The 27,517-nt window shown below is 36.9% G+C and overlaps 2 protein-coding genes across 2 annotated transcripts; both read left to right on the forward strand.

Annotated features, from left to right (window-relative positions):
• Window positions 1-675: 675 nt before the first annotated feature.
• Window positions 676-10,029, forward strand: LOC123667582. The gene is made up of 2 exons (XM_045601460.1): window positions 676-761; window positions 9,150-10,029. Exon 2 carries the CDS (start codon window positions 9,158-9,160, stop codon window positions 9,971-9,973), a length of 816 nt encoding a protein of 271 aa, XP_045457416.1. The 5' UTR covers window positions 676-761; window positions 9,150-9,157; the 3' UTR covers window positions 9,974-10,029.
• A 1,463-nt stretch (window positions 10,030-11,492) lies between these two features.
• Window positions 11,493-26,756, forward strand: LOC123667392. Its single transcript, XM_045601300.1, has 12 exons — window positions 11,493-11,632; window positions 11,879-12,017; window positions 12,414-12,607; window positions 20,637-20,840; window positions 21,566-21,718; window positions 22,494-22,704; window positions 23,564-23,739; window positions 24,033-24,285; window positions 25,292-25,449; window positions 25,810-25,897; window positions 26,099-26,202; window positions 26,592-26,756. Exons 1-12 carry the CDS (start codon window positions 11,493-11,495, stop codon window positions 26,698-26,700), a joined length of 1,929 nt encoding a protein of 642 aa, XP_045457256.1. The 3' UTR covers window positions 26,701-26,756.
• The last annotated feature ends 761 nt before the right edge of the window (window positions 26,757-27,517 follow it).

The following is a 27,517-nucleotide window of genomic DNA, read 5'->3' on the forward strand; positions in this document are numbered from 1 at the left end:
ATTTAATATATTTTTATGCATAAAAAAAAATCATTAGAATTTTGCACTCCTTATATAACTCTCCAACTATAAGTGTACGAAAATTCCTATTCCGCGTAATTTTCGTAATAAGGGGTACAAAAATTGTTGCTTCATTTATTAATATATTATAGATTACTATAAATAAAAACTGCGAAACGGAGGGTGAAAGATATTTATATATATAGTTGTACTCTATTTTAAATTAAAAAAAAAAATCAATAAATTAATAAAAACTCACTATAAATTATTTCCGTATCCGGCCGGTTTCACCGGTTGGTGTTTACGCTATTTGACACATCGGTATCCGATAGATAAAAATGTATGAAGTATTTTTATTTTTCACCTTGAATTCCAGTTTATTTATGGGTATCTAAAAGTTGTTGTTTATTAATAAAGGATAAACAGATCTTCTATTGCTGAGTCCTGACTATTCTACCTCCTGGCGGGAAAGTCTATTCGTAACTTATATGCTGGATAAACTTTATCCATAGCCGGTGAAATAGGCTTAAGACAAAAAACTAGATCCAAAATAAGTCTCTATCAAACACTAAAGCACTTACAAACATAGTACCATTATCAAACTTGAATCATGGCCTTAAAACCATCGACCTTATTAAAAGTCTTACATAACAGTTATGTGTTGGTGGTTCTATCGATACGTGCGTTTCACTTCCCTATACAATCGTTACGAGTCAGTGATCAAACGGACATTGGATTGTAGTGACGTACGTTATTGACAAGTAAGTTTTTTTATTTTTTTATTTGGGCATAGATTATAGATTTTTTTTCGATTTTTGTCGAAATACATAAACATAAAGTTTTTTTCTTTTCGTAATCGTATTCTGATCACAGTTTAATAATTTTTGAAGATTTAAAGACTTAAGACTAAAAAATCAACAGTTACTAAATGTAAATTTATTTTATCTTTTAAAATTTTTTCAAAGATTTCCTAATTAAATTTATATATATTATATAATACATAATAATATATCCATATACCTTATTTATGTATACATTTTATTATTATGTAAACCTCAACTCGTAATTATACAGTTTGTCGGATTAAACTAAGATTAACCTCTAACCGTTCTCCTCTGTCGGAGAGACTTGAGTTCAATAACGAAAAAAATACACATTCAAGTAAACAATAAAAAAAAAAAACTATATTTAGGTAGATTATATATAATTCAACAACAATAACAACCGCTTATTTCGTTCGTTCGCTCATAGGTGATATTTGTGTTTGTACACATATTCCTTTCCGGTTTGGATGTCTGTCCTTGAGGGGCCTGCCGTGCCTCGGAGAGCACGTTAAGCGATTGGTCCCGGCCGTTATCATAAATACCCAAGGAAGTTAAGTTCCTTGTAAATACCTGACAGTGATCGTTACTCATAGTAAAAACATATTCACAAACCCTCATTTGAGCAGCGTGGTAGATTAAGTTCCGATCCTTCTCCTACATGGAGAAGAGGCATATGCCCAACACTGAAAAGTGACAGGCTCAATGCGATATATAGTTTTAATATTCGCTTATATTAGCCATTGATAAAATTAATAGATAATTAATAGTATTTCCTAATATTCGTAATAAAATTAAAATCAAGTTTTATTTTTGTTTATCTGTTACGAAAATGACTTTTAAATTATCAATCTAAAGTGCACACATACAAAGAACTATAATTACTTAAATGTATCTAAACACAATAGGCGCTTGAAAAGTAATTAGTTTTAAAACAACTGCATTGTATAGATTTTATCATTGTTATGAACATATTATTTAGTAGTTGTGGTCCGCAATTTTGCGTGGTCCAATAGTTAAAAATAAAACCTCATAAAACTATGTAAATAGCTTTGATATATGTAAATACTTTAAACACAGTAAGTGACAGCGATGAGTTACTTTTTTCTCAAAGCGAATAGACAACAAGTCACAAATCTTTGGGAACATAACAGGAATAGATTCGAAATTTATATGTGATATTTATTTAAGCTGCTGTGTTGGTGTCTTAAGAGGCGACTAAGGGATAACACAGTTCCACTACCACCTTGGAACTTAAGAAGCCGACCAATGGTCTTCGATGCGACAAAGTCAGCCCTGCGTTCACCAACCCACCTGCCCAGCGTGGTGACTATGGGCAACACACATGAGTTCACGCCATTTTTGGCGCGAACTTGTGGAGGCCTATGTCCAGCAGTGGACTGCGATAGACTGAAGTGATGATGATTTATTTGGGATAGTCGTTATAATGATAACCAATATAAAATTACATCTATACTAAAAAATGGAGAGCCGGTTTTCTCGTTCGATTATACTGCGAAAACTACTAAACCGATCGGAATAATACTTATATCATAAGATGCAGCGTGTTTCGGAGAAGGTTTTAGTATATGATATGTTGGTGATTACTTCTCGTGTAAAAAATATGGACTAACAGAGGTCGCTAGTAATATTCTATATACCATTCACGTATTTCTTGAGCCGTTTAGTGTTTTTTTATATAAGTATATCTTCTATATAAATAAAAATGAATGTTGCTAAACACATAACTCAAGAATGGCTGTATGAAGAATGCTTTGTATGTTCCTTAAGGCCCACAGAAAGTGTTCATACGAAAAAAAATGAAAACAAATTTTTTACTATTAACTTTTGACAGAACGAAGTGTGTCTGAGCAGCTAGTTAATCATAAAAGTTTATTTCTATATTAAATAAATATATATGTGTATATTTATTTCGCTTCATTATACATGAGAATTAAATAAAGATTAGCATATACTTGCGATATTTCGCTCGTAGTTCGAATCAATAAATAACATCAACCATCAAGGATAGCAACACAGGATTCTTTGTAATGCCACAGTTATATATTTTACGTTCAACAGTTATTTATATAGTATTGATATTTATTTCATTGTATTCGCAAACACAGCGTAAGTAAGTCACACAAAAAATTACGACCAAACCCTATCAACATCTTCCAGCATTTTTTTTTAATATAACTAAATCGACAAACAATCGTACGGCTCACCTGATGATAAGCGATTACCGTAGCTGATAGACGTCTGCAACACCACAAGCATCGCAAGTGCGTTGCCGACCCCATCTCCGATTCCGCCCAGGAGCTCTGGTCACCTTACTCACAGACAGGAACAGAACACTGCTTGAAAACAGTGTTATTTAGCTGTGATCTTCTGTGTCTGTTTGAGCAGGTAATTTCCTACTGTGACCTACCTCAGTTGAAATCTACGAAACGTATTTCTCTCTCTTTATATCTTTACTAACTTCTATCTCTCCCTCAACTTCCATTCGCCGCCAAGCGTGCGTAAAAAAGTTTTACTTAAAAAAACGATTAGTCAGATTGTGATCAAATTTAAATGGGACTACAGGACAAGCGCCCAGTGAACGAGTGAAACTGACGCTGACTTGCTCTGAGGGAAACGGAGTGACTCTTGCGAGAAAGAGATAAATATATTTTTCGTACCATCATCTTCCTGCCCTTATCCCACTTATGTAGGGTCGGCACAACATGATACTCTAATTCCCAAGCTCATGTTGTAATGTGATTTGGCTTGTATATTTTACGACCGGCCGCCTGCCTGACATCAACCCTCCTTGAGAAATTTGAGGTAAGAAGAAGGATAGGTGAGAAGGATTTATGTGAGAGAAGGATCTGGGGTTACGGATACCAGTGCCACGGATCACGGGGAGGGGTGTGTGACAGCGGTTCCAACCAGTTATCGGATAGATATCTAGTGGCCCCACCCTCTGGACATATTTTTCGTACCACTTGCTCAAAAAAGTGACATTCTATGCCACAAAATGGCCACAAAAAGCGAACATAACAATAGTCATTTTTAATCTGTTAAAAACAGGGAAAGAAAATTGTACTGAATTTCATTCATCTTCTAGGGGAGAATGTGATTTAAATTTGGAATACTTTCCGAAATTTATACAGAACTACATCTATGTTTACACCATTGAGTTTGTATATAAAGCATTATACATCTTTTTGAAAAAGGAATACGCACTTATTATGCAGTTATGATTATTAAATAAAATTACGAAAACCGACGAGGCCGTATGAGCTTAATGCCTTTGCTTTTCCGACAAAAAAATATTAGTCTAGGAATTTGCCGCGTTTTTGTTTTCTTCAAATACATAAAACGCAAGTTCCTCAGACGCAAGAACAGAGAAATACTCAAATCAACTCATCAACAACACCAATGTTTCGAATATTAACTTTTACTTTTAACTGTCATTATTTTTAATAAATGCTTATCTCATATTATTATTGTGTTAATTTTTTCGCAAATCGTACGAAAAGTAGAGTATTTTCCTCGGTGATAAAGCTGTCTTAGTCTTTGGTGAACTTAAATCCCTCGCTACGCTCGGGAGTAAACCTCGAGTCCTTACCCAACAAACATTTTTGTCATATAATCAAACAATTATATGACTTTGAGTCTTATTAAAGTTATATTACAGTATTTTTTTAACTCTACGTCATGTTATGGTGCATTATGTGTCCAAATAGACATATAGATTTTTTGTCGTATAACATTGTCGTATAGACGTTATTTCGACATTTCTTTACAATCGTCATATAATAGCGTCTATGAAGACATCTATAAAACTTACATATACAACATTTCGTCGTGTAAACGTTTTCGTAGTGTAAACGTCATAATACTATTAATTTTGTCATATAATTACCTTTTAAACATCTGCTAAACGAATAGTAATTGTTTACACGTAGTACTTGTAACCATTAAATATAAGTCGAATAAGTGTACTAGTGTAACTTGTATATTGCGTTAGCACAGTCACTCCTACTACCGATTCTTGACTATGCTGATATTTGTTACCTAGACCTTAAAGAGGAGCAGTTAAATAAGCTTGAGCGCCTCCAGAATCTCTGCATACGGTTCATATTTGGTCTTCGCAAATATGACCATGTCTCCGATTTTCGTAATCAACTCAAGTGGCTCCCTATCCGCCTTCGCAGGAATACTCACATCCTTTCTTTACTATATTGTGTACTTTTCCATCCAGATACACCGCGTTATCTAAAAAATCGCTTTGAGTTTCTCTGTGACACTCATGAACGTTCCCTCAGGTCATCTTCAACCTTAACACTCAAAACTCCTTCTCATACTACTTCCTTTTATTCAAACTCCTTTTCTGTTAAAGCTGTACAACTTTGGAACTCTCTTCCTCTCTCTATAAGAAAAGCTCAATCTCTTGCCTGTTTTAAAAAATATCTAAAGGCGCATTTTTTGTCACTAAATACTTCATAATTATCATTATCAGCTCCATAAATATATATATTATGTAGTATTTGTTTATGTAGTATATATATATATATATATATATATATATATATATATATATATATTTATTTGTATATATTTATTTGTGTATATGTATGTGTATGTATATTGTGTGTATATGTATGTGTATATGTATATTTACTTCTGTTAATATCATACTGCTTGTTAACTATATACCAATTCTTTATCAACTGTTTGTACACTTCCCTACCGCTTCTCTTTTTCTTCGCTATGTCCTATGCCCAAAGGTTGTCTGGAAGAAATCGCTCTTAGCGATAAGATCGCCTTTGTACATCTTTCTTTTCATGTATCACTTTTGTTGTAATGTTTCTTTGTGGTGTACAATAAAGAGTATTTATTATTATTATTATTATTATACATCCTAAAGTATTACAAAAATGATAATGACCACGGCCATTTCAAATATGCGCATATCATTTCGATGAAGTCCATCTTCGATAAAAACTTATCAACATCCACATAAATATGGATCATAATTGTGGGGTTTACCTAAAAAAAAAGTATTATTCAGACTTAACTAAGTTATATGTCTCGTAAATTCTTCTGTTCTGAAAATATAAATTATTTTAAATAAGTTAGCTAGGCGTTTTATTATTTTATTATTGATCCCTAAATCAACTGTCATGGCGTACAAATTTACAATATGTACGCAGTATATACGTCGGGAAGTTATATAGTTGTCATATAACGCAGTCACTTAATAAATTATTAATAAAAATATACGAAAACATTAAAATTTTAAAAGCGCATGAAAAATTTGTTACAAAGTTACCTCACATTAATCAGTAAATTTGATTGCACAATGGTTTGTAACTGATGAAATGGTTTTATCACCCCAACAAACATAGATCAAGTAAAAAAAGGTAGATAACGCACCTAGAACAGAAAACTGAAGCCACTTTTTTAAAGATGTGTGAGTGAGTGAAGTGTTGACCTTTTAAAAAAAGTCCCTAAAATTTTTATTAAATAATTAATTTAATATAGGTAAAATGGGTATGTGAAAATAAAAACCTGTTTATAGTTTTAAATAAATTTACTAAAAATAAAACAAAAAATCGGTAGAATAATAAAAAAAAAAATATTCGTAAGATAATCGTATGAATGGACACTTCCTATCCCCTCTGTTTATCTCTTTTCAGTTTGCAGTCGGTTTTTTTAAGCATTTTTCTTAAACCTAGAATCCTTTATGTTGTATAAGTTTTTTAAATTTCTGTCGCTTAGAACTCAGAGTCATCGTCATTGTCTGCATTTTACTAATATGATGTAGTCTTATGTTCAAATATTTTTCAATCACTAATCGTATTAAATTGACTTTATGCGCATGGCCAGCATAATCGTGGTCATTTTCTCAGTCTTATAGCCGCTACCCATTCACCTCTTATTAAAATATTCGTTGGAAACCTAAAACCATGAAATTTGATAGTAAAATATGGGTACCTAGTTTACTCAAAAATTGTAAAAAGTTAAAACATAAAACAAACGAGTTAATAATTCATAAATATATTTTGATTTTTTTATTTTCAATTTATGTAACATAAAATAACACGAGAAAAAAAAACAATAACTATGTCTACTTTTTACTTAATTATTTTTCTGATTGCGTACAATTTATTTACCCACATTTTGGGGTATTGAAAAAAAGAACTACTGGCAACACTCCCGTGGTACGTCATTTCGTGACATTGAAATTATAAGTTCCGAATAACCTCAATATTATTTTGGAATAACAATAAATTTAAAGTTTTATATGTACTTACGTGCGAAACGATATTCCTTCAGATTTTTTGTTTACTTTGGTATTGTTTTTGTACCATTTAATCACACAAGACGGCATTTTATAAGCAAAGTTACTGTATGAAGCCTCGTGACATACTGACGAAAATGAGCGTAGTTTGATGCATATGTGTGCGTGAGCGCGTGTATTTACTTGAAGGAGCCGAGTTTTGTGGCTTCACTAACAACAAAGGCCGCGCATTATCTACTTTTTTTTACTATATCTATGCCAACAAAGTAAAAAATACAATATTTTAACTCAGCTGTCAAAAAAACTGCCAAATTCAATTAATGTGTATTATGTTTATAATCTGTTACAATTTTTCATTCGTTCATTAAAGAAGTATCATCTTTAAATGACAATAATACAACGAATACGTTAGATAAACGTCATATTGTGTGCCATTACTCGACACGAAGTCGAATACACGCCGCGACAGCTATCATTACATGACATGTAGTCAAATCGCCAACGTGTATATGACTCCTATGCGACTATATAGGTATTTATATGACTGTTACACGAAACTCTTAGCGCCTTAAGTTGAATAAAATGGGCCCTAATGCCGTCGAGTAAACGTTCTAATGTCGTTTATACGATTATACTAAATAACATTAAGTTGTCACCAAAACGTCTACTCAACGTCGTAAATGTTTGTTGGGTAGTTACGCTCGCGATTTAAATCGTCACCCGCGACAGAAGACACTGCTTTATCCCCTTGGTTAATAATCTACTATTTAAATATTACGGTAATCGTTTGGAGTAGTTAGGAGTAAACTCCAATCGCGAAACCAACTCACTTTTAGTTATATATTTAAACAATTTGACTTTCTGTTAAAAATCTTTACAATAACAAAATTATATAAAAACTAGGTGTACCCTGCGGCTTCACAGGCGTTTACGTCTTCCTCGGTGAATGTACTATCCAACACAAAAATAATTTTTCAATCGCAACCACTAGTTCCAGAGATTAGTGAACAAACAAACTAGCAACCTTTCAGCTTTATAAATATTAGTATATACCTAATTTATGCGAATGTTTTGTCATACATATTTTTTATCAAAACTTATCAATTAGTTTAATAATTAAAAAAACAAATTTAAAAAATGTGTTTACGAATATGTATATTATAATCAGTCAAAAGGTCAGACATAATACATACTTATCTAAATAATAAATACATATTTATGTATTTTAATATAACTTACGTACACGTGTCGACACACGTACCTAAATCCAGTTTTTAGGTGCATTTGTTATTTTACTATGACGCGCTTCAGCCATTTCATATTCCACTGCTAGGCATAGCTTTCCCCATGTAGGAGAAGGATCAGAGCTTAATCCACCACGCTGCTCCTACCTAACGATCGCTATCAGGTGATCTTGATAATAATCGGGACCGTCAGTTTAACGTGCTCTCCAAGGCACGGTGGGGAGAACCCACAAAGGCAACCAGACCAAAAATAAACATTTGTATAAACACAAATATCCACTCCGAACGGCAATCAAACTCGCGACCGTCGGTGTTTAGGCGCCGCCGACACGGCACACGCACCAAGAACGGTCGAAACATTTTACTATCAGCTGTTGTGTTATATTATAATACAATCTAAAATAAATGAATCAAAAAACTTAAATTGCTTTAATATAATAAATTATAACCAGAGAAAAAACCAATATAACATTGTTCATATACTAAACTAAATTGTCTCTTCAGACCTACATCATCCATTTTCTCATAAGAGAAGGTGTTTGGAACTTAATCTCGCACAGCAGGTATAGCCGCAAGTACAAACAGGCAGCACAGAAATAATTATTTGTATAAATAGAATCAAACTCGTTACCATCAAAGACAATAGCTCTTTTGTCACATGTAACCAAATAAAAAAATAACTTACTCTATTTATCGTACATATTTTAGTTCGACTTTTTATTGATATTAGAAAAAAAAAAACGATATACATAACAAAATGTTCAATATCTAATAAAAAAACCTCTATTTCAGATAAAAACATGAAACTCGTAATTATCCTAACACTAGTAACCTTCACATACGCTGATAATAGATGTCAAGGCGTGTACGTCGATAACAGATACTACAGCTTGGGCATCATAAAAGAAGGAATCAACAACTTACACGATTTAGCAATGAATCAAAAAGATAGCGCACTCTACTTTACCTTTGATGATATTTCAACCGTTACAAAAACAGTATCAAGAGTCTTAGGTCACCTCGATATGGACACACACAAAGCAACGGTCATAGATGGAATAAGAAATGCTACAGCCATCGCAATAGATCAGATCAATAGCAGAGTCTACGTTGGAGGTTCAGATGGTATTTTTAAGATAAATGGAATGAAAGCAGAAAGACTGCCAATACAAGATGACATAAAGGCTATGCATTATAAGGGCGTACTATACTTTGTGAATGCAAGACGAGAAGCTTATATATTCGAAGATGGTCACGCAAGGCTAGTGCCAGAACTTCAAGGAATCCAAGTAGACAGTTTAGTTCTAGACGACGATAATAATATATTCTTTACGCAAAATACGAAACTGTTTAGAATCAAACTAAAAACACGTGCAATAAACACACACGAAAATTATTTAGCGAATGTGTTAGCTGTTGACAAATATAGAAAAGTTTACATTGGCACGAACAAAGGTTTATTTGTATATAATAAATATAAATATGTTTTCGATAAAGTAGCTGTTTTTAGTAACCTCAAAGCGATCACTTTTAATTCAGTAAACGAACCGATATACGCAGTAGCTGATTATATTGTCAAACTTAATTTAAATGAAGTTCCATGTTTTGAAGATTGATAATACTTTGTACCTGAAATTGTTATTGATATAAATATAGTTTTTAATTTGTTAAATGTTTTCATTTTTGTTTTAGTACCTGTTCCCATTTATTCTTATAGATTTGGTTGAGTTTTAACCGTATTTTTTTTACAATTACAAATTATGGAAAGCGGCATCAGATCTTTTAAGTGAAAATTATAAAAGAGAAAAAAAAATGTTAGAATGAGTGATATTAAAAATAATAAAATTATAACGTAAAGTTCCAAATTCAAATGTCCACACAGTGACCTAGAAATAAATTAATAAATGAAAAAATAGACAATACTATGATTTATTTTTTACCATTATCCACAGAGTATAATCTGTAATTATACAAAATTGTTTCGTCTTCCGCTGATACTGCCCACTGTTTTAGATACATTATTTATTTATAATATAATCCAACCTCTTTTGATCTTACTTTAGGGACGCTATCACTACCTAACTACGTTTCGGCTCTGCATAATATATTTTCACATTGAAATAATATACATGTCATCTGTAACACCAGAAGCATCGTAAGCGCATTGCCAACGCTATCCTCCAATACCCCAAGGAGTATAAATAAAAGTAGGTACTGGCTGAAAATATTAGGTAATTTGAAAAAAAAAAATAATGTCACTTTTACTCATTTTTACATCAAAGTTCTACAAAGATTTAATTATATAAATATGGAAATAAAATGGACATTAATGCCAGCGTTCTGGAAGGTAAGAAGCAACGATATTTTTGTTGTAGTTATATTTTATTACTATTTAATGATTAAATAGTCATTATTATTTGACAACGTATTTACAAAATTAATTTCAAATCTAACTTAGATCAATTTATGGTAACCCATGGTATACCGTGTGTAAATAAAATTATTTAAATGAAATTAATTTATTTATTTTAAAATAAACTGTATTGACGTCAAGCATCAACTTTAAGTTTAAAAATACGTGTTTGAAGAGTGGATTAGAAAAGTTTTATTAACAATTGTCAAAAAGTTTGAAGAAGATATATCCTAAAGGGAGAGGTTGAAGTAATAGTAGGAATTGAAAAATAAAAATAAAAGCCCAAACACTACTACTACTATGTATGTCTATTTATTGAGTTGCTTCATATTATTTATTATAAAATTATACTCTACACCTACACCGTCAATATATCATCTCCTTTGCCCTAAGGTTGCCTGGAAGAGATTGCTCTTAAGCAATAAGGCCGCCTCTTGTACATTTTTTTTTCAACAAATTATTGCAAATGTTGCTTGCTTATTTTATTTGTTTGGAGTACAATAAAGTGTAAAATAAATAAATAAATACTACTAGAACAAAATAGATACCCAGATTTTTCAGGTTTTTTGACTTTGTTTTAAATGTGTGTTGACACGACGCTACGGAATCCATTTACTGTTAGCTGTCTAGCTATTAAGAATTAAATAAATTAACATTACATATTTATTTTTATTAATTTACGTATAATAAGTATTATCACATGAAATATATTTAAGTTAGTCATGACGCTAAGGAGAACGATATACAGATTGAAAAAGAGTTATTACTGCATGGGGGTTGCAACATTTCTAGTAACTTTCGCAATGCTGTTGGTTTGGAAATGGCACATTGATAGTGAGATTATTGAAGAGTACAATCATTTGTAAGTTTTTAAATTAATAAATACAAAAAAGCAACGACCCCTAATAGCAATTTCGTCCATTATCTACGGCTTTCAGTTCTACCCAGAACTAATATTATATGCTGTAAGGTCATGTCTTAACTCACAGAATAGTCCTCACCACTCAACAAAGTATTCACTTTACTACTGGGGGTCGTTGAATGTTCAACGCTGTTTTCACTAAGTTTAATCTAAAGGACATTATTAATATATCCAAATCATTTCTAGCTACGCACGCAATTCCCAAATATATTCCGATACAGGATGTCAGTTTCCAATCCTGAATCCATTTTCGGAAGTAGCGATGAAATATGACAAGAATATGCCAAAAGTTGCCTGCGATGGTGAAGACTGGGTCGAATGCGATGTATGATATAATTTTATTTTCTTCTTTAATTATATAAGTTTTTAAGCTTTCACGGTATCTATACTACACTTTTGATTGTATGGGACTCTGATTTCTGACTGTTACTTGTGACCATAGTGTAATGTGAGACAGTTAAATAGGGGGATTAATTTGGGAGATAAGGAAAGGGAAGTCGAAGATGGTCCAATATTTTTTAATTAATATCATCCTTTTATTTTGACAATATCCAGTTAATTATTTTCTGTTTAATAATAATTTCTACTCGTTATCATCAACATCATCAGAAAGGCCAATGAAACATGTTTTATATAATAATAAAAAATAGGAACTGGTTATAAAGGAGAACAAAAAAAAAATGTACAAAATAACAATAACGTTTATTCCGCAAATTTGCAGATGTCCGAATGTCAAGTAACAAAACATATTCTTCACAAATATAAAAACATCAAATGCCACTATAAAGACATTATATACGTGAACGAACACAACTACGTCATAGCTCCTGCGGTAACTATTTATGACGACAACAAGTATTTCTTAAATACGAGCGACTTTTTTAAAGTTTCTTGCTTTGGATATGATAGACACGGGTAAGAAGTTCTAAATAATAAATAATCTAGACTAAAACGTGACTTTAAATAGCCAAAAGATGCTTAATTAATGCTTAACTGCAAAATGTATTTCAAATTTAGTAAGTGTTCATCAATCGATATCTTAATCTGAGATAGGACACAGCAGGAAATACCTTGTTCAAAATCTGGAGCAGCCCGACTGGGGAAGCACCTCGACCTTATAGCTGATCACAGCTAAATAATACTGATTTTAAGTATTGTTGTGATCTTATAGTGAATAAGGTGACCAGAGCTCCTGGGATCGCGAGTATAGTATAGTACCTATATAAATATTATGCGTCTCACTTTTTATAACAATAAAAACTCTTTGTATTATTTATTATAATTTTTCCATACTAATTAAAACTGGTCATTTTATTACAATTTTAATCAACCTTATTGCCGTTTAAAATATTGTTACGTGTTAGGGTTCGAAGGATTTGGAGAGAAAGACCTGCTGACTCTTTTCAAGACTTTATTCACTAACACTAGGTCCAACACAAAGCACTAGGTTCAAACACTAAGCACTAAGTTCAAACACTAAGCACTCACGATGTCCTCAGTCGTAGCCAATGTCGTAGGTTTCGCTGGTATCACTAGTTTTCACTCTTGAAGTCGCCTCGAAGATCGCTCAAACTGAACTGTATTCCCTCGCCTACCTGCGGCTATTTATATCGGCCGACACGAGGCCCAGACCATTCTGGAAAGTTCGCCCATGTACCCGGTGTTCGAGACTATACTTCTACATAGTTCCACAGTAGTTCCTCTAACGCCATCTAGTATTGAGTAGAGAGTTTCATGTTATCGCTTGAATGTAACCCATTTTCCCGAACCAAGGCGTGTATATAGCGCATTTTTTCCCTTAAATCGCTGACATAGTCTTGTACGGTATTTGGTCCCTCCGGTGCCCCTCCAGTCAATAGGTCTACTGGTATTCGTAATTCTCTACCGTAATTGACATACGCCGGGGTAGCTTTTATGCTTTCATGCTCGGCGGTTCGGTACGACAGAAGGAAGAGTGGTATATACTTGTCCCAATCTTTTTGTTTGTCGTCTACCAATTTCGCCAAATGCCTCTCAAGGGTCTGGTTAAATCTCTCAACCATTCCATCAGACTGTGGATGGTACGCGGTGGTCCTCGTCTTATGCATGCCCAAAATTCTGCACACTTCCTGGAATACTTGCGATTCGAAGTTCCTGCCCTGATCGGAATGGATTTCTAGAGGCACGCCAAAGCGACATATCACTTCTTCGACGAACTTAGAAGCGACTGTTGTAGCTTCTTGTTTTGGTATGGCGAACACTTCGGGCCATTTGGTGAAGTAGTCCATGACGACCATAAAATACTTGTTTCCCGATTTCGTTATAGGAAATGGCCCCGCTACGTCAACTGCAATTCGTTCCCACGGTGCACCGACGTTATACAACCGCAGATTCCCACGGCTCCTGGTCTGTGGTCCTTTTACAGCAGCGCAAGTAGTACATTTGCGGCACCAATCCTGTACATCATCTCGACAATGCAACCAGTAGAATCGTTCTGGCACTTTTGTTAACGTCCTCTTGACACCTAGATGACCTCCTGATACGCCATCATGTATTTCACGGAGAACATCTGGTACTCTCGTTCTTGGGATAATTATCTGAAGGTGGAACTCTCTGCCGTTAGTCTTCTCCCATTTCCGGTAGAGTATTCCGTTTTGAAGTATCAGACTGTCCCATTGAGCCCAGTACGCCTTTTTTTTTTTTTTTTTTATTTAAATTTTAACATCCATAGGCTCTTGAGTGCCCTGCCTTTTTTTTATTTAAATTTTAATTTTCAAGTATTGAGGCGTATTATTTTCAACATTGCATTCGAATTACGAACTAAAGCTTATTTTCTCTATTTCGTAGTGAGTCCAGAACTGACCGTGAGAGATATATATATAATTATATAATAATAATAATTAGAATAATTATTAGAATTAAATTAAATAACAATTACTAGAATAATCACTTACGTCAATTTTTTTTTTTTTTTTTTCTTACATGCTCCATTAATTTTATAATGCACTACATGCTTTATAATTTACATTGTTAATTTACCGCATTGTCGACGGCCACTCTCATTTTTCTAAACTAGCGCCCGCCGCCAGTTTCGCGAGCACATCCTCAATAACATTCGCATCCCTATTATGGATCGCCATTTTGAGGCTGTGCTCGAGAATCTGCCTACGGTTAGCCTCCACCGCCCTTCTGACGAAGTAGCCAATTGCGTCGTCCTTGTCGTCGGTGTAATAGACACAGGTGTTAGTGTGTCTAGTCACCGCGACCACCGCGTGCGAGACACTATCATGGATTCGAAGCCTCTCCGCCCTCGTCTGGATAACAATGACGTTTTCACTCGTCTGTCCCTGCGCCTCATGAATGGTCAGAATTCTCGACCCCTCCCCAGCTCCGTATCCCCGACCTATCAACGCCTTCTTCTCCTCTTGCGTGAAAGTCAGGTACAGGGTCCGGTCCTGTTCTGCTGGTATTCGTGAGTCGGTGAATCCTTCCATGCGCAACGAGTGGATGATCGGGCTCGAGCTGTAGATCCCGTCGTACACCTCACTGATGGCGAAAGCAACGTCTTTTGGGTTTCGATGCGTGCAGTACAGCTCGCATGAGATGCCTACTGTCAGGTAAGGTCTGCTGTACCGCATCTCGAACAGGTTTTCCCTGTCGATGTACGGCAGCTGGTTTACGTCTCCGATGAGGACCACCTCTTCTGCTGCCGATAGCCGGGCAGCCATGACTATGGCTCCGAAATGGTTCATAAGGGCTTCGTCTACCGTTAATCGGCTTATCTTAACGCCCTCACGAAAACCATTTGCCAGTATGGACGCCATTGTGCGCACCTTCGTTTTGGCCTTATTGCCATAGCGGTGCGCCAACTTCTCTTTAAGATCTTTCGCTGCCTCGATCGTGGTTGTGACTACGACTTCGCCGTCCTCATCGAAGTTCCCGACTATGTGAGTTGTCTTGCCGCATCCGGGTACCCCGTTTGTCCATCTCAGTTGCGGTAGCCTCCAAGCCCCGAAAGCGCCTTCGGCGTCCGGGTCACTCATGATGGTTTTAGCCATCCCGAGCACCCTATCACCCAGCATCACTCTCGTGCACTTGGCCACCACCACCAACGGGTCCCCTTTCGGTGTGTGAAAGGTCTGAATTTCGTCGTTCTGTCCCTCGTCCTCGACTGCGTCCACGAAGCCTGACGTGATGTTGTATGCAGCCATATATCTTCCCGACATGTTGCCCTTGAGGACTTGCCGTGTGTCGTTATTATAAATGGCTGCTTCGGCTTCTTCGAGTTCCACCTCCAGCAACTTTTCATGGTTGTACTGGTAGGTCTGCAGGATTTTCTTGCATATGGCCAGGCTTACCTCGCGGTTAGCATTTGTTATGGCCAGGAACTCGATCAGCGCATTTTCCGCATGCTGTAGTGGTGTGGATGCTGGTCGAAGTCTGGGTGGTGTTACTTGCCCCGTGTCGGCCCTCGTTCGAGTGGCTGATGGTGCTTGAGAGTACCTCGGACTTTCGTCCTTGATAAATCTGCTTATTGCTTTCATTTGCAGCTCACTCGTTTCCGCCAATTTTGGGGAAAGGTGGGACAGTCGTTTACCTCTTTTGGGGGAGATGGTAGCCTGGACGAACTTTGCTATCGCCACCAGTCTGGGCTTCGCCTTTTGAGTATTGTCTTCGGGGTCGCGTCGTCCCTCCATTATCTTTTTCGCCTCAGCCTTTTGTTGCAGTCGCTCCGAGCCACTGAGAGCAGTCTCCTCGAGAGTCGGCCATGCAGGGGGTGAAAGTGGTTGTGATCTGGGCTTTAAGTAGCCCAGATCCTCCCCCCTGTCCTCATAGGCTATGATTTGGTGGTGTCTTGACGCTAGTAGGCAGCCGTATCTATCCGATACGCCACCTCTATCGTAACCAACTCTCATAGAGTCCACGCTGATTTTTCCAGGGACACCCCCGGAGGATTCACCCAGCTGTTGCAGCCACGAGCTGGCCTGCGCAAAGGCTGACTTCTCCCCCCACTCGAATAGCACTATCGCTTTATTGTGCAATTGCACCAGACGGCAGGTAGAGTCGTCCCCGTATTTTTGCGCAAGCTTATCGATCTTTGATTTTTTAACGCTTGTTTTTTCTGTGCTACCTTTTAACAGCAAACCACCGGGGAAACCACCAGTCGATCCCGCCCCTCGAAGCGACAGAAACTTACTCCCAATCTCTCCGCTTCATTGTCCATGAAGAGGGCTATGCATTTGGTGCTTATGCCAACTTCTCCGCTACGGTTGCCTTCTCCAAGTAGGGACTCTATCGTCTTGCTCGGAGCAGGTGATTCCGGAGGTGCGTTTTGATTGGCCCTCCTCTGTATAATCTTCAGCAGAGGAGACCGGATGGTCTGGGTGATGTGGCCCAGCAGCGTTCGGGGTTGTGGGCACTGAATGGCAGGCACGGTAGTCGACCGATCTGTTTGTTGTGTTTGTGTATGTGTAATTGTATTTGTATTTGCGGTGACTGTGTGTGTGGTCTGTGGTACGGATGTCACAGCTAGAGGTAGAGCGGTTGAGCCATTTCTTTTGGCAGCCCTTGATGCGGCGCTTCTTGCGAATGCGAGGAAGACAGCCCTTTCGACATCGTTCTCCATGATGGTGTGGAACGAAGATTGCTCTAGTCTCTTCTGGAGTTTTATTTCCAAATCCAGTCTCTCTTTGCTAAATCTCGGGCATTCCAATATGATATGTAGAATCGTCTCCTCGCAATCCGGATCGCAAATACACGAAGGACCGTCTCGGAGGTGGAATCTGTGAAGATACGCCGCAAATCCTCCGTGGCCGGTCAGAATCTGTGTGTCGACAGGTGTAAGAGCCGATTTCCTTACCAGTTTGCAAGCGGTCTTTGCATCTGGTAGGAATATTTTCGTAACCGATCCAGTTTCCGAAGAATTGTATCTATCCTGCCACAATCTGACGGTCTCTTCCCGTATCAGCCGTCTGACGTACGATATAGGTACTTTATCGTAGTCAGGGGCTTTTTTCTTAGTAAGGGCCGCCTTTTTGGCCAATTCGTCCGCTCTTTCATTGCCCGGTGTTCCCACGTGAGCCTTCAACCAAAAGAACCGCACTGTCCTATTTTCCTCATGGATCTGCCTGATGCAACTCTTCATCTCAATGGCCAGAGGGTGAGTTGCCGAAGGACTCCTAAGTAGATCGAGTGACGATCTAGAGTCGCTCAAGATGTTAATAGAGCCCTCCTTCGACTTTCTTGCCATGTCCACAGCTCGAAAGAGTGCGTACATCTCCGATTGGAAGACGGTATTGTGCGGTTCTAGCCGGAATGTGGAGTATCTGAGTTCCCTACTTTTGTCCCACCAGGTTAGGGCAGCTCCTACTTTGCCCTCGATTTTGCTACCGTCAGTGTAGATGAGTGAGCCGACGATGTGGTGTTTTTCCATGTCTTCAGGATTCAGACTCTCCAAGCAATCGTACTCGGTTGTCATGAGTAGAGATGGATGGGGATTTTGCATCGGGCCCACCTTGCGCTCCAGCTCTCTACCTGGCGGAAGAAAGTCCTCGCAGTGACCTTTCTTGGTCTTGAAAAGTATGGCCGCTTCTCGGATCCGAAGGTCAAGGGGGAGTACGCCTTAGCCCAGTACGCCTTAGTGACAGCGCCAGTGGGTGCAACCTCACTCCAGATTGGTTTTACGTCACCCCGTTTCTTCCATGTGATGATGTGCCGAAGGTCGTCATCTTTTTCTTGAGCTTCCCTCATAGCATCATTCTCCCAGATACCCAAAGGACTTGTTCTTGTTAGCTTTAATGTGACTTCATTAGATTCTTGCTTAACACAATGTTTGCAGACTTCCGAACACTACCTTCGTGAGAGTGCGTCGGCATTCCCATACAACTTTCCGCTGCGGTGTTTCGTCTTGAAGTCATACTCCTGATCCCGGGCAGGAGGCGAAGCTTGCTTCTTCAGCTCCTCTATTTCTTCCTCTATCCTTTTCATCCGTGCTATCTGGGTCTTCTTCTGCGGACAGTTGAGCTGAAGATGGCCCCTCTCGCCACACTTGTAGCACATGACTCCAGAACTTTTCTTCGTAGGAGCTTTAACTACCTTAACTTCCTCAGAAACCTCGCGGATCTTATGCCGTATATCATGGCGAACAGCGTCGACCTCCAAAGCATGCGCCAATGCTTCCTTTAACGAGGTGTGGTGACGAAGCCTCACTGCAGCTCTGACCTCCAGGTCTTTGATTCCGTCGACAAATGCTTGAACAATATTCGTGTTTACCATCTTGGTATCGGCTCCTGGGTATGATTTCCTAACGAGTTTTTCGATTTCCAACGCCCATTGTTGTAGTCCTTCTCCTGGGCGTTGAACTCTGTCACGCAGTTGGGCACGGAACACGTGCTCCAGATTTCGATCCCCGTATCGGGATTCAAGTGCCTCCAGCAAGCCTTGGAACCCGTTTCCTGTATGTGGCAGTGCTTCCAGAACCAACAAAGCTTGCCCCCTGAGTGCAACAGTGAGAGCGGTCAGGCATTGTTCTTCCGTCCATCCGTTGGCAGTAGCAACAGTCTGGAATTGTCGACGATAAGCGTTCCACGAAGTAGTGCCGTCGTATGGAGGCACTTTCACTTTTGCTCCTTGCCCCACGGCAACGCACGGCCGGTAGTTCCATTAGACATCGCAATTCTCATGGTTTCAAGGCGTACTACTCTCTTCTGTAGTTCAGTGAGGCCGGTTTTCACATTTTCAAGATCCAATCCTAACCCGGTAACTCGTTCTTCCACTACGTCGACATCTTTTCGAAGCTTAGTCACCGCGTCACTAACATCTTTTACAGCACAAAGCGTTTTTTCTTGGAGCTCTTTTTGTTGCTCTTGTAATTCTTGTAAAGCACCACGAATTTCAGCCTTTTGTTGCTCTTGTGATTCTTGCAATTTGAAACTTGTTTGCTCTTGTGATTCTTGCAAAGCACTACGAATTTCAACCCTTTGCTGTTCTTGTGATTCTTGCAAAGCACCACGAATTTCAGCCTTTTGTTGCTCTTGTGATTCTTGTAAAGTACGAATTTCAGCCCTTTGCAGCTCCATTAATTTAATTAAGCTTCCTAATTGAAGAGCCACTTGAGAGTCTGTAGAAGTTGCGGTGTCACTGGTGGGCGTGGTAAGGTGGGCGGGTCCGGTGGGCGGAGCTTGAGACAACGTGGGCGGGGCCTGAGCCTGAGTGGGCGGGGCCTGACTCAGAGTGGGCGGGGCCTGAGCCCGAGTGGGTGGGGCCCGGGGGCGTGGTCAGTGGGCGGGGCATGATAGGTGGGGTCAGTGGGCGGGGCTTGGCCTACGGTGGGCGGAGCTTGGTCCCCAGTGGGTGTGGCCTCCGCAGCTCGTTGTGCCCTTGTCCTGACGCCCTTGAAGTCTTCTCTCGGAGTCAATGGCATCTCCAAATCTCACTTCCGACACCAGTTGTTACGTGTTAGGGTTCGAAGGATTTGGAGAGAAAGACCTGCTGACTCTTTTCAAGACTTTTTTCACTAACACTAGGTCCAACACAAAGCACTAGGTTCAAACACTAAGCACTAAGTTCAAACACTAAGCACTCACGATGTCCTCAGTCGTAGCCAATGTCGTAGGTTTCGCTGGTATCACTAGTTTTCACTCTTGAAGTCGCCTCGAAGATCGCTCAAACTGAACTGTATTCGCTCGCCTACCTGCGGCCATTTATATCGGCCGACACGAGGCCCAGACCATTCTGGAAAGTTCGCCCATGTACCCGGTGTTCGAGACTATACTTCTACATAGTTCCACAGTAGTTCCTCTAACGCCATCTAGTATTGAGTAGAGAGTTTCATGTTATCGCTGTCTTTGTGTGGTTTCAACAGTTGCCGCTAGATGGCGCTAGTTTCTTTGTGTGTCCTTAACAATATGCATATTTAGGTCAGGCTTAATAAATAGTTCTAGCACGTTTATATTTGGATATTCAGTTTAGGTTTATTATCAAAGCGATGGCACGGATACAAATCTGGAATACGACCCATAACAAATCCTCCTTCACCGACTGGTAGAGAAAAGAGTCTTAATATTTTAATACTGGGCTTTGATTCAACTTCACGATACGGATTTATTCGGAAAATGCCAAAAAGCTACAAATATATAACACAGGAATTACAAGGAATTGTTCTTACAGGGTAAGATTTTAATGCGAGATTTGTTGTCTAAAATATTAATTGGAAAAAAAACTACTTGCAACTTTGCAATATTCCGTAGGGTCAATATTTGTAAAATTTAATGATGATGATGATGCAGATACTTTGCTAAATTTCTCACTTGAATTTATTGGAACGAAAATTATATCATTACATTATTGTTCAATTTTGAAAACCATTACAAATAAAAAAATTATGTCAAGAAAAAAAATTAATAATTAAAAATAATAGTATAAACTGAAATATACAGATTGTTTTGGAATATAGGCACCATAGGAGAAAATTCAGCTTTTTTTTTTAATAACCAAATATGTTCAACGTCCATATTTGAATACCAAGAGGTATAGATTAACGACTTATACGGATTCTGTTTTATCTGCATTAATATTGAAATAATTGAGTCAGCTCAGCCTTTGCAGTCCACTGCTGGACATAGGCCTCCCCAAGTTCGCGCCAGACATCCCGGTTTTCCGCAATCCTCATCCAGCCTACACCGGCAATCTTACGTAGATCGTCGGTCCAACAATAATTTAGTATAAAGAAAAATTAGAAACCAAGTAAAAATTTCAACTAATCGCCTACTAGCAAAAACATGTAAAAAGTGGCTTACAAAAGATTCACTAAGCAGTATCTTTTCAAACAATATCTATTAACAAAAACATCGAAAAGCTATTTACAAATATGTTATTATCCAATCACCGATACAGGTACAACATAGTAGGCGATGGGACCCCAGACGCTCTCTTCCCAATACTTTCCGGAAGAACGGAATTACAGCATCCGTACGCACGACAGAGATTCTCCAAACACATATATCTCGATCCGGATTTATTTATCTTCCACACTGCGAAGCAGGATGGGTAACAAATGACCTTTAGTAATTTTTATGTTATGGCTGGCAAACTAGTAGGAAAATAAGCTGATGTTGTATAAACATGTCTATTTCGGTTCGCTTCAGCCTGTAATATCTCACTGTTGGGCCTCTTTCCCCATGTAGGAGAAGGATCAGAGCTTAATCCACCACGCTGCTCCAATATGGGTTGGCGGATATATTCCCTACTATGAGTAACGATATCGATGATACGCTATCAGGTGTACATGATAACAACCGGGACCGACGGCTTAACGGCTTATTTCGGTTTCTTATGTGTAATTAATTAATGGAATAGATTCGGCCTGTAGCATGGTACTGATTGGAAAAGGCTTTCTGCTCTCGAACCTACAACCGGCGCTGTTTAGGCTCGTACCACTGTACCAGAACAGTTGTACAATAATGAATGTTGAATGAAAATGATGAATATGTAACTGAACTTAAACACATGATTTTTTTTCAACTGTAACTACGGAATTTTTGCCGATTCTTCTCTGCAGAATCTACATTCCGGATCGGTGATAGCTTCACTTTTAACCATAATTAATAATTTTATTTGAAAAACCACGATTCGAAGCTGCTTTTGAAGCCCATTTAAATAAAGCTATTGTTGATTTTGATTTTGAATGAATGATCTAAATTGTGCGTTAGTAGATTTGACATAAGTAGAGACAGTATTTTCTTGTAAGTTGAGTTAAATCCTGAGAAACGTTTATACATAAATAAATGATGTTTTAAATAAATTTCTTATTTCATACTTCTAGTTATCAAACGGCGTACTATGAAGATATGCCATGGATAGGATCATTTCAGTACCGTTACAATGGGTTCCGTAGGCAACCAACTGACCATTATTTAAGGTCGTTTCTGATGGAAGAATCTAAAGAAGGTTCGAAATGGTGGAACGGCATCAAATATAGATATTGTATTGGAGCGAAACCGCAGTATCTGCTCTTGCTGAATTTAACCGGGCAGGTTAGTGGTGTTAGAAATGGGAAAAGTATGGGGTAAATGGTGCCTGTTATTTTTGAAGTAAAACTTCTTTATGCACGCTTGACTTGGGGAGTAAGCTGGTGAATGCGTGACGAGAGCGTTACGAATGGTATGATCGGGGGAGGCGAACGAAAGTTGAGAGAGAGATATAAGTAAAAAAAAATACTTGATAGATTTTCATTGTAATATGAAACTTTGAATAGTTACGGGTTTCTGTAAAGAACTCACTATAGACGGCGCCACGGTCGCTTAGACCGAATATAAAATCATCATATCAAAAATTTCGCTCTAGCGGGTACATCGTTCCATAGCTTAATTGGCTAGAGCGCCGACACGGTCACATGGAGACGCAGGTTCGATCCCCGCTGAAACGGTCAATTTTTGATATGATATTAAAAAATGTTTAAAAAATACTATTCAGTCTACTTATTCAACCAGCATTCGGGCATCTAGTTTTCCCAAACCACAACGGGCACAGGTCGTTTGGCCCCAACAGTGCCTTGTAGATTTATTTACGGAAATTAGATCCAATTTTTTTAGCTATTAATGCAATAAGTTCTATTGTACATGTAGAATAACTTTTAGCGTAACATAGCACCAAAAGTTTTCTTTGGATTAATTCACTTATTGTCATAAATTTTAAGCCAACAAACAAATGCCTCCCATTATGCACAGCTATCTAAGTAATAAAAATTTTAATTGTCTAAGAAAATTTATATAAACCCTAAACATTAAGTTTCTGAAATAGTTGAATTGTCCGAGATTTCTTCTTATAAGCCTTTTTAATATTTTTGCATTGATACTTCTGTACTGGCTTTAACTTTTGCTTAAAACATTTCAGTTCATGAATTTAAAAAGCAAACGTTTTTGCTTCACGTTCATTGCTGATATATCTCATGACGATTTTAATCGCATCTCAACGGCCGACGAAGACGTCGTTGATTTTCTCCGTGATTTGAAAGGAAGTAAAAAATTGGAAGACACTTTGCTTATCGTTATGGGTGATCATGGACCTAGGTAAATGATATTATAGCTTTTTTTTAGTAGAATAATTATTTCAAATAGTATTATTAATACTAGATGCTAATCGTTTTTGTATAAATAAATATCTACATTTAGATACAACAATGTTTATACATTTGTCTGAAAATCTTGATGATCCAGTTATTTTTTTTTTTAATTATTATAATATGTTTATATTACAATATACATCCCAAATATCTTCACCAACAAAATTATCATATTTAAGCCCAAAAAAAAACGACAGTAGATTATCACTTAGTAACAATAAATCTAAATTTTAATTTAAGATTTTCACCAATGCGTGCAACGTATCAAGGTAAAATTGAAGAAAGGATGGCGTTTATGTCTATTATACTACCTGAAAGTCTAAAGAAACAGCGTCCAGATGCACTAGACAATCTAAAATCTAACAGTGATGTCCTAACGACACCATTTGATATACACACGACAATATTAGATGCGATGGGTCTGAAAAGGCTGGCTAGTGATTTTGTTGTACCCAACTCGAAGATTTTGAGAGGGTTGAGTCTTTTAGAAACGGTAATTTGTGTTATTTGATAGTTGTTTGTTGTGTTAAAATTACTTTTGGAAAGTGTGATATTCAAAAATTAGTTTTTAAATAATTAGTCAGTAAACGTTTTACTTTATCTGATAGATTTTTTAGTTTTAATGTTTTAGTGCAAAAAAAAAAAGTTTTTTGCCTGTTATTTATTATCTAAAAGAAGATGCCGCCTGGATAGGTATTTGAATCCTGGACCCTTGGATTAAACGCCAAATGCTCTACCGACTGAACTATCTCTATATAATGTTTTGTGGGTTCAATTGTCACCTGGGTCTGGGTGTATATATGTATTTATTTTAATGTGTAATATAGGCGTACGTCAAAAAAATTTTGAGCTGTCACGTGACGGCTGGCAGCTGTGAAACATTTAATAAACATTTATTTTATTTATACACAAATTTTTAATTCAAAAATTTCTTTAAAATCGCGACAATTTAATCATTATATAGTACAAGTACATATATTCCATCATATAGCGTGGCGATGCGTCGCCATGGCCTTTATCGCCACGCCAACAATCAGGTTTACCCCTCGCCTATTGACGTTTCACATCAACAACGAGTGTGCTTTAGCCCACACGACTGAAGTAAAACTTCGAAACGTAAATGTCTCTCTTTCTATCTTCACTAACTTATATCTCCCTCTCAACTTCCGTTCGCCCCGCCCGATCACACTTTTCGTAAAGCTCTCGTCACGCTATCACCAGCTTACTCCCCAAGTCAAGCGTGCGTAAAGAATAATCACTACAAAACATGATCCCTGCTCGACGGATTGGGTTCGATCCCCGCTGGAGCGGTAAATTTTTGATATGATATTCAAAAATGTTTAGAATTCCAAATGTGTGGGTAACACAAAAATAAAATCGTACATATTACAAAAAATGAGCTATATAAGTCGTCTGTCACCTATGATACAAGCATTAAGTTGCTTATTTTAAAAACAGACGGACTATTTGTGTATGTTAAAGATATTCAATAATGTTAGATACCCAAAACACGTACGTGTGATGAAGCGGCGGTATTGCCTCACTGGTGTGTCTGTCTCAACGCGAGATGGTACAATGTGGATCGAAAAGATCCTATGTATAAGAAAATTGCTGATTCTCTCACAGAATACATTAATAATGTTACTGAAGAAATGCGGTAAGTGTTTAAAAAGTAAATTTAGTAGAAATGGACAGACTATTTTATTATTACAACTGTAAATATAATATTGTTTTTTTTTAATGATTTAATAGAGCGCAGTTTTAGTTTCATACTTAAAACATAGTGAAAATCAAAAGTTTTCATTGGCTTGTAAAGTAAAAAAAAAGTTTCGTGTTAAAACACGAAATTAGTTATGATTTGTAAACTGAATTTTTTTTTTGAAAATTGAAATTTTTTGAAATTCGAATTTTTTTTTGAGAATTGAAATTTTAAATTTTCGCCCAATTTCAACAAACAAAATAGTAAAGCGTGCTTAGGTTAATATGAATAATAATACTTTATAATTTTCATTTTCAGTCAAGTATGCGTTGAACGCAAATTAAAATTGATAGAATGGGTGACACGACGAGAGTCCAAAACACCAAATGTGTACTACCAAGCTATGGTATAATTACATTCATACAATTCTTCATAAATTTATAAAACTAATAGGTTTAAGTCGTATAGATATTTATAAGATTAACATATAACTTGTAATAAATTAGTTACTATTGCAAAATATAAATCGAAACTTTGCAAAATTCCGAAATCCGAGTTTCGGAATCTCGCAAAGCAATATTGCACGGAATTTTTATTATTTTTCCAGATTATAATGACTCCCGGTCGTGCAGCATATGAAGCTTCTTTGCAATATAATGAAAAAGAGAACAAATTTATCATTTCCGATAAAGATGTTTCTAGAATTTCAGCGTAAGCAAAGTTTTTTCTATAGCTTTCAGTAATATCAAGCGAACATTTATATAAGCAGTTTTATAAGTATGAGTCTTATCTCAAACATGCACCGAATATATCCAGGTTCTTTTTTTGTTTTCCTTGATTTAAAAAGAAATTTAACACCATAATCTTTTATTTGGATTTTGATTTTCTTCGACTAATTTTTCTTTTCAACTTTGATCTCTCGATGAGATGTAGTTAAATGTTATTGGCTTCTCGTGTAAGATTTACGCTGCACTTACTGAATAAAATTCATTTGCGTATAAGCTCAAGATTGAAAAAAAAATTGTTTACTATAATTTTGTACCAGTTTATGAAATCACCATTCACTTGAAATCACCATTCACTTTCTATTTCTTTTACAGATACGGCGATGAACCTGCATGTGTGAGTAAAACACACCCACATTTGAATAAATACTGTTATTGTAAAAGCAATATGCACAAATCGTTTGATTTATTTAAATTTTCTTAATAATTATTCGTATCGATGTTTAAGTTGAAAATGTTTAATAAAGTGATTACATTTTGTGTTGTAGTTTTTTTTTTATTATTATTCCCTTTAGTAATTTAATTATTCCCTTTGAATTATTTTCTTTTAGTGTGTTTTATAAGCGGTTATCCACTCTCTTTTTAACCACTAAACCTTTGATGTAATCTATTCATCTTTTGCTTACTAAGTCTCTACTGACACTTTCACCTTACATTCTTGGCACATTATTATTATTATCTTATAACTGCATCATAATAACCTATCCCTTAATTTATCCTTAACCAAAGCTACTTTTATAACTCATATTGAGCTAAAACGACAATCAAGATTCAGTCTATAATATCTCACTGCTGGGGATAAGCTTCTTTCTCCAGGTGAAAAAGATCGGAGCTAAGTCCACCACGCTACTCCACTGCGAGTTGGCGGATATATTCCCTACTACGTGGAACGTTCCCTATCGGGTGTCTGTGTATTTATTATTCGTTTATGCATTTATATAAAATTATAAAAGAATATAAAGCAAATTGTTTTTCTTAAAGTAACATAAGTCAACTACTTCCTGAACTATTTTGGTTACTGGTTGTCGTGAAGCTCTGGTAGAAACGCTAGCTAGCTAATTTCAACGAACAAAGTTTTAACAGATTAAAATATTTATCTAAATCATTTTTGAATACAATAAACAGTACTAGGTCTAGACACGAGCCTTGTGGAACCCCTAATTCTGCATTTACCTTCCAAAGACGTAGAGTAGTTAGGATAGACCTGAAAATATTTTTCAGTGAATAATGATATTCAGAGA

This window comes from Melitaea cinxia, chromosome 28 (assembly GCF_905220565.1).
Source record: "Melitaea cinxia chromosome 28, ilMelCinx1.1, whole genome shotgun sequence".
NCBI lineage: Eukaryota > Metazoa > Arthropoda > Insecta > Lepidoptera > Nymphalidae > Melitaea > Melitaea cinxia.